This window comes from Dendrobates tinctorius, unplaced genomic scaffold (assembly GCF_039654945.1).
Source record: "Dendrobates tinctorius isolate UK_male_01 unplaced genomic scaffold, ASM3965494v1 ptg000019l, whole genome shotgun sequence".
NCBI classification, from domain to species: Eukaryota; Metazoa; Chordata; class Amphibia; order Anura; family Dendrobatidae; genus Dendrobates; species Dendrobates tinctorius.
The window spans coordinates 57,625,443-57,639,754 of record NW_027361687.1 but is presented as its reverse complement, the minus strand read 5'-3'; the positions used below and the strand labels follow the sequence as shown (position 1 = coordinate 57,639,754).

Sequence of the window (14,312 nt, the reverse complement as noted above, 5' to 3'; positions counted from 1 at the left end):
TATTCAGGTGCAAGGCATAACAGGGAATCAGGTGCAGGGCACAAACAGTGAAACACGGCAGGATACGTGCAAGGGCACGCCAAATGTTCCAGGCATAACACGTGCATGAAAACATACCAGGGTCCAGGACAGGATACGTGATAGGGATCACACAAGAGTTCCTAGAAGGAATGCATGCTAGGACACGCCAGGATCCAAGACAGGGTGCGATGGCATCGGACTCCGGACTACTGGCAACGACCGACAGGGTCCAGGCATCAGGCTGCGGACATCAGCTCTGGACATCAGGCCGCAGTCATCTGGTTCCGGACCTCTGGCAACGGTCGGCAGGTTACGGGAATCCGGCAGGCAAACCAGGTTTCAGGCAAGGAGGCAAGACAGATCTCCAGGCTTGGTGCATGTTAGGGAACACGCCGAGGTCCAAGGCTAGGTGCGAGACAAAGGTGCGTGTGTAGGGGACACGCCAAGGCACAAGACAGGGTGCGTGTAGAGACACGCCAAGGCACGAGACAGGGTGCGTGTGTAGAGACACGCCAAGGCACAAGGTACGAGATAGAGTCCTGAGCGTGCAAAGGGGCACACCAGGGTCCAGGCGAGACAGAGGCCTGCGCGTGCAGAGAGGCACGCCAGGGACAGCGTTCAAGGACCAGGTTAGGACCTGTGCGTGCAAGAGGGCACGACAGGGTACATGGCCAAACCTGCGCGTACTATAATAGAAGCACGGGGAGGTATGCCATGAGCAGGCAAGGGCCTGCGCGTGCTTTAGAGAGCACGCAGAGCACAGTGCGGAAACAGCGTGAGGTGCAAGAGAGCACAGAGAGCACAGCTGGGGCACTGGCTAGCTGATCGGGCTGCGGCACTGACAGACGGGCAAGACTCCAGCGAACCCGGCTGAGGCATGGCAGGCGACACAGCTGTCACTGACCGACGAGCACGGCTGAGGCACAAGCAGGCGGGCACGGCTAGGGCGGGCATGGCTGAGGCACAGACAGGAGGCTAGGAAGGCCAGGAGCATGCAAGAGCATACGAAGAAAGAGCAAGGGAAGACAAGACGAGAAACAAGGCAGAGCTTATGCAGAGTAAAGAACCAGGAACGGAAGCATAGGCAGAAACACGGAATCAGATCAGAGCAAGAACAGAGCTAGCAGCGGAGCGTAGGCCGAAGCCCAGAGCCGGGCCAAGGGAGAACCTTGGGACTAGCCTAGAAACGTGCAAGAGAGCATAATAGGAAAGAGTCTAGCAGCGGAGCGTAGGCCGAAGCCCAGAGCCGGGCCAAGGGAGAGCCTTGGGACTAGACATGGAAAAGAGCACAAGAGGAAAGAGAGAAGGAATGGTGCGTGTGCCAGGGAGCACTACAGAGCACCATGGGAGAGAGAGAGAGGCAGAGCAAGCAAAGGCAGAGACCATAGGAAGGAACAAGGCAGAGCATAGCAAAGGCAAGGCAGAGAATAACAGAAGGACTACAAGTCCAAGCAGGACAAGGACGAACATGGCACAACGGACAAACATAAGACAAGGCACAGGACAAGAGATGGAGTACGAGCACGGAGCGTGTGCAGAGATGCACGACAGGGCAGAGTGCAAGGGCACAGAATAGAGGGAGCGCCCCACAGACCAAGCAGCCATGCAGGGACACTACACAATACTCAGGCCCTGAGCAAAGGAAGGGGCGGCCTGATATAGGGCATAGCACCTCCTCTTCCAGGTCAGGACCAGGGGAGCACTTCCGGGTTCAGATCCACAGGATAACAGAGCACAGTCACATGATCAGAGTTCCAGACACGACGAGACGACTGCAGATCCAGTGCTGAAACCTAGACAGGTCACATGATCATAGTTCCAGACATGACGAGATGATTACCGAACCAGACAGTGCAGGATCTTTAGGAAACGTCACATGATAAGCGTTCCAGACATGACGAGATGATTGCAGAACCAGACAGTGCAGGATCCAGGCAGGGACACATGATCAGGGACTCCTAGACATGATGAGAAGATCACAGAAGGCAGAGCAGAAACGCAGGCATCCTGCAGCTCAGACATGAGGTGAGTGTGCACACTGCTCTAGTGAACATGCAGGACAGCAGACAAGATATGCACATCGCTCCAGGAGTTCTTGAGACAAAACAGACATGGCAGACATGACAAACATGGCGGACATGACACTCAGGAGGCCGGCTCAGACGGTGTTAGGCCCAGTATGGATTGCACGTGATTGCACAAAGGTTAGAAAGGGTACCGTTTCCCTGGATAACATGTATGGATAGCGTACACATTCAAAATATATGTCTCAGGAGGCAGGCTCAGACGGTGTTAGGCCCAGTATGGATTGCACGTGATTGCACAAAGGTTAGAAAGGGTACCGTATCCCCGGATAACATGTATGGATAGCGTACACATTCAAAATATATGTCTCAGGAGGCAGGCTCAGACGGTGTTAGGCCCAGTATGGATTGCACGTGATTGCACAAAGGTTAGAAAGGGTACCGTATTCCCGGATAACATGTATGGATAGCGTACACATTCAAAATATATGTCTCAGGAGGCAGGCTCAGACGGTGTTAGGCCCAGTATGGATTGCACGTGATTGCACAAAGGTTAGAAAGGGTACCGTATTCCCGGATAACATGTATGGATAGCGTACACATTCAAAATATATGTCTCAGGAGGCAGGCTCAGACGGTGTTAGGCCCAGTATGGATTGCATGTGATTGCACAAAGGTTAGAAAGGGTACCGTATCCCCGGATAACATGTATGGATAGCGTACACATTCAAAATATATGTCTCAGGAGGCAGGCTCAGACGGTGTTAGGCCCAGTATGGATTGCACGTGATTGCACAAAGGTTAGAAAGGGTACCGTATCCCCGGATAACATGTATGGATAGCGTACACATTCAAAATATATGTCTCAGGAGGCAGGCTCAGACGGTGTTAGGCCCAGTATGGATTGCACGTGATTGCACAAAGGTTAGAAAGGGTACCGTTTCCCCGGATAACATGTATGGATAGCGTACACATTCAAAATATATGTCTCAGGAGGCAGGCTCAGACGGTGTTAGGCCCAGTATGGATTGCACGTGATTGCACAAAGGTTAGAAAGGGTACCGTATCCCCGGATAACATGTATGGATAGCGTACACATTCAAAATATATGTCTCAGGAGGCAGGCTCAGACGGTGTTAGGCCCAGTATGGATTGCACGTGATTGCACAAAGGTTAGAAAGGGTACCGTATCCCCGGATAACATGTATGGATAGCGTACACTTTCAAAATATATGTCTCAGGAGGCAGGCTCAGACGGTGTTAGGCCCAGTATGGATTGCACGTGATTGCACAAAGGTTAGAAAGGGTACCGTTTCCCCGGATAACATGTATGGATAGCATACACATTCAAAATATATGTCTCAGGAGGCAGGCTCAGATGGTGTTAGGCCCAGTATGGATTGCACGTGATTGCACAAAGGTTAGAAAGGGTACCGTTTCCCCGGATAACATGTATGGATAGCGTACACATTCAAAATATATGTCTCAGGAGGCAGGCTCAGACGGTGTCAGGCACAGTATGGATTTGACGGCCCAGATTACACAGCGGAGGAGCAGGGAGAGGTAAAGATTGCAAATGCTGGGGCCCTGCCCAAGCAAGGGGGGCCCACTTGTGGGCGTCGGTACTGGCACTGGGCCCCTCATAGTACAGCGGTGTGTCTGATGGCGGGTGTGCACCACTACCGTCAGAGACACTTGATTGCACTATGAGGGACCCTGTGCCAGTGCCCGCGCCCAAGAGTCGGCCTACCCACCTGTCCAGGGCAACGGCACTCACACGGTGTCGTGGGCTAGGTGGTGACCCCGGCCATGGGGGGGGGAGGCAGCACAGTTAGGGAGTTTTAGAAAGTGGCATATGTTGATGTTGGACATTCAGCTGATGCAAAAGGCGAAATAGGTGAAGTACCAGGAAGAGGTGGACCAAAGCAAGCCATTTTTCTGTCACCCTATGTGTCATCAGGGGAAGGTGGGACAAAATCCTTGGAAACCCATGCGTGGTTCATTTTAATGAAGGTTAGATCATCCACATTTTGGGTTGACAGACGGGTCCTTTTTTTCTGTCAGGATTGATTCAGCTGCACTGAAGACTCTTTCCGATAGCACACTTGCAGCTGGGCAAGCGAGCTCCTGTAAGGCATATTGGGCCAATTCAGGCCAGGTGTCCAGTTTAGCGGCCCAATAGTCAAAGGGGAATGACCTGTGTGGGAGAACATCGATATGGGAGGAAAAGTAGTTTGTAACCATAGTTGACAACTACTGTCTCCTGTCACTTTCCATCGATGCAGTATTACCAGTTGTGTGAGCGGTATTTGAAAAATCAGTCCACAACATTGTCATGAAACCCCTGTCTCCAACGCCACTTCTGCTGTGTGCACTACGAACACCTCTGCCAAGCTGCCCCCGGCCCGTAAGGCTCGTGTGAGAACCATCACCGCTGCTGTGTGCTGGGAATGCCTCAAGCAACCGATTTACCAGAGTTGCTTGTTTATTAGCCAATATTAGGTCAAGGTTCTCCTGTGGCATGATGTTTTGTAATTTGCCTTTATAGCATGGATCCAGGATGCTGGCCAACCAGTAGTCGTCATGGTTCATCATTTTGGCAATGCGGAGGTCCCTTTTTAGGATCCGCAAGGCATAATCTGACATGTGGGCCAATGTTCCCGGTGTCAATGATGCACTGCGAGTGCTGGGTGGAGGAGCACTTTCTGGCAAATCCACATCCCTCCAGTCACGCACAAACCCTGTACCAGACCTTGCCACGCCAACATTTTCACTTGCCCCACGAGATGCATCCTCCTCCCCTAAGTAATCATCCCCATCATCATCCTCCTCCTCCTCTTCTTCCTCCACCTCGTCCAGGAGAGGTCCCTGAGCAGACAATGGCTGAATGTCATCAAGGATTCCCTCCTCCTCTTCCTCCTCATCAACATTGGCTGCAGACGCCTGCTCCTTAAGGTGCGTCAAAGTTTGCATGAGCAGACGCATAAGTGGGATGCTCATGCTTAGGATGGCGTCGTCTGCGCTTACCAGCCGTGTGCATTCCTCAAAACACTGAAGGACTTTACAAAGGTCTTTCAGCTTCAACCACTGCACACCTGTCAACTCCATGTCTGCTCTCAAAGTGCCTGGCCGTGTATCCTCCCACAAATGCATTATGGCCTGCCTCTGCTCGCACAGCCGCTCCACCATGTGCAGGGTGGAGTTCCACCTTGTTGCAATGTCGATAATGAGGCGGTGGTTGGGAAGGTGGAGCAATCGCTGCAGCTTCTGCATACGAACGGAGTGTACAGGCGACCGGCGGATGTGCGCGCACAGTCTTCGCACCTTCTGGAGCAGGGCTGTTAACTCCGGATAATTTTTGAGGAAGCACTGCACCACCAGGTTCAAGGTGTGAGCCAAACAAGGTATGTGGCTGAGTTTTGAAAGGGCTATGGCTGCCACAAAATTACGGCCGTTATCACTAACTACCTTGCCTGCCTCAAGATGTACACTGCCCAGCCATGACTCAGTTTGTCGCTTCAAGTACTCGGCCAGCACCTCGGCGGTGTGTCTGTCGCCCAAACACATCATCTGCAACACAGCCTGCTGACGCTTTCCACTAGCTGCTCGATAGGGGGACACATCGTGTGCAACAGTGGCAGCTGCAGATGGAGTGCTCGTACGACTGCGCTCTGTGGACGAGCTTTCGCTTCTGGAGGAGGAGGAGGCGGAGGAGGAGGAGGGTCGAACGCCTACAGCCAACTGATTCCTATACCGTGGGCTAGGCAGCACTGTCCCACCACCGCTGTCCCCTGTGGACCCTGCATCCACCACATTAACCCAGTGCGCAGTGATGGACACGTAACGGCCCTGGCCATGCCGACTGGACCATGCATCAGTTGTGAGGTGCACCTTTCCGCTCACTGACTGCTTGAGTGCATGGACAATGCGGTCTTTCACATGATGGTGGAGGGCTGGGATGGCTTTGCGAGAGAAGAAGTGGTGACTGGGTAGGTCATAGCGTGGTACTGCATAGGCCATGAGTTTGCGGAAAGCTGTGTTTTCCACCAACCGAAAGGGCATCATCTCAAACGAGATTAGTTTGGCAATGTGGGTGTTCAAACCCAGTGTACGCGGATGAGAGACTGAGTACTTTCTTGACCTACTCATAGTGTCTGGGAGGGTGAGCTGGACTTGAGAGCTGCATATGGTGGAAGTAGCAGTGGACAGGGCGGATTGAGAGAGGGTTGATGATGGTGATGGAGTTGGTGTTCTTTCTGATGGCCTAGAATCAGTCTTTCGTTGATATAACAGTGGGATTCCCTGACTGCTGTGGTCTTGCAACGACACCTCAACATTTGCTGCTGTGCTAACCGGTGGGCTTACAGTGGGGGAAACAATGTAGCGTTGCTGACTACCTTCGTTGTGATCAGTTGCACATGTGGCACTTGAGGTTTGGTGTTGTGTCCACGCTTTCAAGTGCATGCTGGTTAAATGTCTAAGCATGCAACTGGTATTCAAATTTTTCAGATTTTTCCCTCGGCTAAAGGTCTTTGCGCACTTCTTACAGATAACCTTGGCCTGATCATGAGGATTTTGTTCAAAAAAGTGCCACACTGCACTCTTCCTACTTTGGCAGACATTTTGCGGCCTAGCACGCTGTGATCTTTTGACCCTCTGGACAAGCTGTCCAGCAACTCTTTTGATGTTTGGAACCTGTCTTTGGAGTGCTCCGGGCCTGCCAGATAACAGCTGTTGTGATGTCGATGTCTGCTGTGGATGCTCCTCATCTGAGCTATTGGAAGCAGCACCCTCTTCCCCCAATGGATGCCAATCTGGGTCAACAACTGGGTCATCCATCACCTCCTCTTCTATGTCATGTGCACCTTCCTCTGTGTCACCGTGTATGGTGGTATAGTGTGCGGGAAGGGGCACCTGAGTCTCATCAGGGTCAAAATCTGGCTCTGTACACTGCGAGGACAATGTAGTGCTCTGAGTGAATGTACCAGCAGAATCATCCATCAGCGGCTGTGCATCAGTGCACTCCATGTCAGATTCATCTTGGCCTGGGTAATTCACCATTTGACTTGATAATCCAGGCATGGTATGTGAAAACAGCTCCATGGAGTAATCAGTAGTATGGCCTGCGTCATCCTTCAATCTTGGTTGGGGTGAAGGACACAAGGAAAGGTGTGGTTCATGAACATGAGCCTCCAATGACGACTCAGTGCTCTTACTTTTTACAACTGAAGAAGAGGAGGCGATAGAGCTGGAGGCTGAGTCAGCAATGTAAGACAAAACTTTTTCCTGATGCTCTGGCTTTAAAAGCGGTTTGCCAACTCCTAGAAAACTAAGCGTTCAAGGCCTTATGTAGCCAGACGATGACGCAGGGTCAGCACCTCCTGCATTCGGTCCTATTTTGCTCTTGCCACTACCATCAGATCCACCACCAACACCATCATTACCAGCTGCCAACCCCCGCCCAATTCCATGGCCTCTTCCACCAGCCTTCCTCATTTTTGGTAGAAATGTTGACAAAATCCAACAAACTATATAGTAATGTAAAACAAGGTACAAGGTGTCTATAGGACAGGGGAGATTTTGAATTTCTGCAGACACTTGTGGACACTGGACACTTTTGGATTGTGTGAGGCCCAATGAATATCTGAGCGCTATGTGACAGGCTCGATGGCACAGCTGTGACAAAAGTGACTAGAGGATAAGGGAGATTTTGAATCTCTGCACACACTTTTGGACACTGGACACGTTTGGATTGTGTGAGGCCCAATGAATATCTGAGCGCTATGTGACAGGCTCGATGGCACAGCTGTGACAAAAGTGACTAGAGGATAAGGGAGATTTTGAATCTCTGCACACACTTTTGGACACTGGACACGTTTGGATTGTGTGAGGCCCACTGATATCTGAGCGCTATGTGACAGGCTCAATGGCACAGCTGTGACAAAAGTGACTAGAGGATAAGGGAGATTTTGAATCTCTGCACACACTTTTGGACACTGGACACGTTTGGATTGTGTGAGGCCCAATGAATATCTGAGCGCTATGTGACAGGCTCGATGGCACAGCTGTGACAAAAGTGACTACAGGATAAGGGAGATTTTGAATCTCTGCACACACTTTTGGACACTGGACACGTTTGGATTGTGTGAGGCCCAATGAATATCTGAGCACTATGTGACAGGCTCGATGGCACAGCTGTGACAAAAGTGACTAGAGGATAAGGGAGATTTTGAATCTCTGCACACACTTTTGGACACTGGTCACGTTTGGATTGTGTGAGGCCCACTGATATCTGCGCGCTATGTGACAGGCTCGATGGCACAGCTGTGACAAAAGTGACTAGAGGATAAGGGAGATTTTGAATCTCTGCACACACTTTTGGACACTGGACACGTTTGGAATGTGTGAGGCCCAATGAATATCTGAGCGCTATGTGACAGGCTCGATGGCAGAGCTGTGACAAAAGTGACTAGAGGATAAGGGAGATTTTGAATCTCTGCACACACTTTTGGACACTGGACACGTTTGGATTGTGTGAGGCCCACTGATATCTGAGCGCTATGTGACAGGCTCGATGGCACAGCTGTGACAATAGTGACTAGAAGATAAGGGAGATTTTGAATCTCTGCACACACTTTTGGACACTGGACACGTTTGGATTGTGTGAGGCCCAATGAATATCTGAGCGCTATGTGACAGGCTCGATGGCACAGCTGTGACAAAAGTGACTAGAGGATAAGGGAGATTTTGAATCTCTGCACACACTTTTGGACACTGGACACGTTTGGATTGTGTGAGGCCCACTGATATCTGAGCGCTATGTGACAGGCTCGATGGCACAGCTGTGACAAAAGTGACTAGAGGATAAGGGAGATTTTGAATCTCTGCACACACTTTTGGACACTGGACACGTTTGGATTGTGTGAGGCCCAATGAATATCTGAGCGCTATGTGACTGGCTCGATGGCACAGCTGTGACAAAAGTGACTAGAGGATAAGGGAGATTGGATTGCTTTTAAAAAAGCAGTTTGCGGAGCAGTGGGTAAACAGCAATGGAGGAATGTCAGGAAGCCTTAGAAGGCAGCCCAACAACCAACACCACTGATACACCACTATATAGCCTCCCCTTGCACTGCACACACAGTGACTGGTGTGTTGTGCAGGCCAAATTGCTAGCAGCAGAAGCAGTTTTTTTGTCTTCTCAGCAGGACAAAAAAAAAATTGGGATTGCTTTTAAAAAAGCAGTTTGCGGAGCAGTGGGTAAACAGCAATGCAGGAATGTCAGGAAGCCTTAGAAGGCAGCCCAACAACCAACACCACTGATACACCACTATATAGCCTCCCCTTGCACTGCACACACAGTGACTGTTGTGTTGTGCAGGCCAAATCGCTAGCAGCAGAAGCAGTTTTTTTGTCTTCTTCCCTGCCTAACGCTCTCCCTACAGAATCAGCAGCAACCTCTCCCTATACTAAGATCGGCAGAAGTAAGATGGCGGTCGGCGTGCACGCCCTTTTATACCCCCTGTGACGCCCACCAAAGCAAGCCAATCACTTGCATGCCCTTCTGAAAGATGGTGGTGACCCGTGCCTATGTCATCACGTTGCCCACAGTGTCCATGGATCCTGATTGGCTGAAAAAGAGCGCAAAACAAACTTTTGAAACGCGACTTTGGCGCGTAAGTCGCCGACCTCGTGGCCGACCTCATCCTAGGGTCGGGTTTCGTTTCATGAAACCCGACTTTGCCAAAAGTCGACGACTTTTGAATTTTTTCGACTCGTTTCGCTCAACTCTACTGGTATCACTTATTTGAAGTAGCAATCCTAAAAGTTGATAAATTGAAAAATTTACCTATCAGGGTGTGATCTAAGGCTGAGTTGTTTCATTATAGATTAAATGTATTTTTGCAGATGTCCCATGGTCACGGGTATCAGTTTTCCTTTCCATATAGCTGCCTACATTTTGTATTGGTTTTTATTTCATTATTCTAACTTTGAGCTTTCTAAGTAAGGAAACATAAAGGTCAGTATGAGAAATAGAATAAAGTTGGATAAACCCATAGATTTCACAAGGACTGGCTGACAATGTAACTTGTATAACGAGTTCCTGACCGATAGATGATGTTGGAGGAGAGAAGGATCAGACAGTGGCTTTCTTTTTATCATCTAAAACATATAAGCGCTTAGCTCAACTTTTTAAAGGGGATATCCAGGACTTTAAAATAAGGCATGTAGTTGCTAACAGAGGCAACAGCCTTTCTGTTGTACATGGCACTGGTCATTGAATGCTCCTGCCAGAGATACAGCTGCTCACCTGTCAACAGAGCATCGGTTTCCCCTTCTGTTGACTGAGTGGAACTACCGGCATCATGTTGATTGACAGCTTTCCCAGTTAGACAGCGGAGCGCCAGCTGTCAATCTGAATGACGCTAGTAGTTCTGCCCTGTCAACAGGAAGACACTCTGTTGTTCTTTTGGCGTGACGTCAAGTCAACAGAAGTCTTTGACCACTCTGTGATGGCAGAGAACAGCTAAACACAACAGAAAGGTAAGTAGCAACTATCTGCCTATTAAAGGGAATCTGTCACCTCATTTTTGCCCTATGAGATGCGGCCACCGCCATCGGGGGCTTATCTACAGCATTCTGTAATGCTGTAGATAAGCCCCCGATGTAACCTGAAAGATAAGAAAAACGAGTTAGATTATACTCACCCAGGGGTCCGGTCTGGTCCGATGGGTGTCGCGGTCCGGTCTGGGGCCTCACATCTTCTAACCATGATGTCCTCCTCCTTACTTCTGCCACAGCTCCTGCACAGGCTTACTATATCTGCCCTATTGAGGGCAGAGTAAAGTACTGCAGTGCGCAGGCACCGAGAAAGGTCCTAGGTCCGGCGCCTGTGCATTGCAGTACTTTATTCTGCCCTCAATAGGGCAGATATAGTGCGCCTGCACAGGAGCCGCGGCAGAAGTAAGGAGGAGGACGTCATCGCTAGAAGATGGGAAGCACCGGACCGGACCGCGACACCTATCGGACCGGACCCCTGGGTGAGTATAATCTAATTCATTTTTCTTATCTTTCAGGTTACATCTGGGGCTTATCTACAGCATTACAGAATGTTGTAGATAAGCCCCTGATGGCGGTGACCGCATCTCATAGGGCAAAAATGAGGTGACAGATTCCCTTTAATGCTTCAGCAAATTTCTTTTTTTAATGTTATGGATATCCCTTTTAAGGGGTTATAGGAAGAGATAAGTTTTGGCCAATCAAAAACACTTTATGAGCACCTTAAATTAATGATAAGCCAATGTAAGATATTAACTATTCCTCTCATTGGAGATCTTTTTTGTACAGACCACACTGGTTCTTTAGTCATTGAGTGTCTTTTAGAAATAATGTCTTGGGTGAAGACTAGAGTATTTTCCTATAAATAGCCATTGATGATCAGATGTTTATTGATGATGGAGCTTTATAGGCAAACACAATTGAAAGCAAGTCATGTACCATACTGTAATTTGCATATTAATCAAATTATTTATCAAAATCCTCCTTTACAGAGAAAATGTATGGATACCTAACTCATATATGTCAAGACTTCCTGATACCTGTGGGGATTGCTGGAATTTTATTACTCCTGACATTGTCTGTTCATCTCATCAAGATATTCAAGCTCACAGGTAACAAATACATAATTATTGGCGTGTGGGAACTACTTTAGTTAATGATCCTGTTTTTATTTTTCAGGTACTAAAACTGAAGTTTCTAAAGACAATGATATTGTGACTAAGGTAAATATAATTGACCAGAAGAGGGAACATTTAGCAGTTTGATCCAAGATGAGCTTCTTGCAGTTTTTCAGGAGTAGCTAGATATGTAATGATAAAGATTTCATAGGTTGGTCCATGATAAAAAGCTGGTAGTGCTTTAGGTGTTTCTCCTTCTGCAGAGTTCTTAGTTTTACAGTTAAAACTGATTTTAGCCTACTACCATGATCCAGGATAGCTGTTCTTGCAAGCAATGCGTGCGCTCTATGGTACGTCTTATAGATTTCCAAACACAGTTCAACCACGTATAGACACCATACAACACTACTACTCTTAGGCCATGTGTGGGCATCAGCAATTATTAATTCTGAAACTTTCCATCTGTCAGACCCATAACAATTGACTGTTCAACAGTAAGATAACCGCTTCATGTTCAAAATGGATTTTCCATTCTTCTGCTGAGAATTTAAACATGGTTATCTTATCAAGGCAACCCATGCTCATATGCCACATAGGTTTTTGGTAATATGGACAAAAAGTAGGAGGTGTCTGGTCATAAACCTATCCATGAGCCTGAAGATTTCTTCTATAAGAGTGGCACTTACAATGGTGCATTTGGCCATTTCATATATCAAGCTACCTAGTTAGACAAAAACGGAAATGGTTGTTGTAGGGGAACTGTTTAGCTAGAAAGAGTGTGGCACACATTTACAGAATCCTGGAATTTGATGTTTAATCATTTGTTTTCCCAAAACAAAGATTAATGTTTGATTTTGCGTTTTAGGATGAAATTGTCTACACAGAGCTGAATACAACCTATCTTACTAGACACAGGAAGCAGTGACATTCAACATTATGTAAATTAGGGAGAAAAGAGTATATGCCCCTGAGGAGCATTCTATTACAGAAAAGTGGAGATCATCAATATGTTGTACAGTCAATGTGTGAATATATTTTACTTTTCCTAAAAAAGACTTTAACTTGTAAACTGTGAACCATGTTCCTATTGTATCCTGCCACAGTAACTACATAGCCATCCTTTCAGTTGTGGATCATTGTTTTATTGTTTTCCTTCTATTCTTCCTAAATGGTGTAATCAAAATGTTAAGCACCATATATGTCAATAAACTGAGATGCGCGTTATCATAAATGCTAGGTAATCTTTCTAGAAAGCAGATGACACCATGATGGAAACCAATGTGATCTTCAAGGTGCCAACGTACAACGTAGTACTCAATATTTACACCTATTTTGGGACAAAACACTGGAACAGACCTTTTCTTATAATTTCTCAAATTTATAGATCACATGACCTTTTTGGTTTTAGACGAATATTTTTTTAGACGATATTTTTGCTTTGCACATGAATATACTGGAACATGATCACATTTTCCAAAAGAATAAACAAAAGAGGTCAACTTAGTTTGGCCATTTCTCTCAAGAGTGTACAAAAATTGATAAAAAAAAAATTAACTCAATTGGCCGGTATTTTGCTGGATTCCAGATAATCAATTTAGCAAAAATGTAGATTTGTGACAGTCTGAAAACGTGTCTGGATCGCTGGTGTGTCACTACATGATCGCTGGTGAGCTGCCAAACAGGCAGCTTCACCAGCGATCAGGACAGCGACATGCGGGTAACAAGCGACGCACATCGCTTAGTTACCCACTGTGTACCTTAGTTATCAGCGCGCTGGTCAAGGAAGCTGGTAACCAAGGTACACATCGGGTTTCTAAGCGCGGCGCTGGAGACCAGCGATCAAAAAATGTCCTGGTCATTCCAGGGCGATCAGCGATACCCGGCAGGGGGGCCGGTCGCTGATAGGTGTCACACTGCGATCTCGCTGGTGAGATCGCTGTTGCGTCACAAAACTTTGGACTCAGCAGTGATCTCGCTAGCAAGATCGCTGTGTGTAACGGGGGCTTTAGAATCTCTCTTGCTCTCTCAGGATATAGATATAAGAACTCCGGCCTCCTAGCATGGTGGGAGAAGGAGGCAACATAAAGTGCTATAAGAATATCGAGGCTTCTCCTACAAGATGAAAAGCTCACGCTAAATACCCTGAATGACACACTAAAGGAACAGGCTGAGATCACTATAAAGTACAATAGTGAACCTAACTTCTCTCTCAAAGAAGCTAGTCTTGAAGGACATAAACACAAGCTTTATAAAAGAGATCTACAGGAGTTCAGAGACAATGAAGCTTATATTGTATCCTAGGGCTCAAGAAACTGATATCTCGTCTTCAGAGGCTGAATTCTCTGATACAGACACAAGGTCCAGACACCCAAGGGGAAGAGGAAGGGAAAGAGGGGGATGGGGCAGTGGGAGAGGTACCAATAAGAGATCTCAACGAAGGGATTTTTTAGAACTCAGTTATCCCCTCAGAAATCGACATAACCCTCACAACGAATCGGAGAACCACAGGTGATAAACCTCTCCTCACGGCCCCTGTCAGAAGGAGAAATGTGCATCCTAAGTAAAGAACTCTCATTTGTTCCAACATCTG

At 47.8% G+C, this 14,312-nt stretch overlaps 1 protein-coding gene across 1 annotated transcript in view; it reads left to right on the top strand.

Moving 5' to 3' along the window:
- The window catches only part of LOC141082973 (uncharacterized), a 32,135-nt gene extending 19,182 nt beyond the window's left edge, over positions 1 to 12,953 (top strand). The window contains exons 4-6 of the mRNA XM_073567066.1: positions 11,597 to 11,716; positions 11,784 to 11,827; positions 12,588 to 12,953. Of these exons, the coding sequence (XP_073423167.1) occupies positions 11,597 to 11,716; positions 11,784 to 11,827; positions 12,588 to 12,647 (224 nt within the window). The 3' untranslated portion in view covers positions 12,648 to 12,953. The remainder of the gene's footprint in view (positions 1 to 11,596; positions 11,717 to 11,783; positions 11,828 to 12,587) is intronic.
- Positions 12,954 to 14,312: the final 1,359 nt, after the last annotated feature.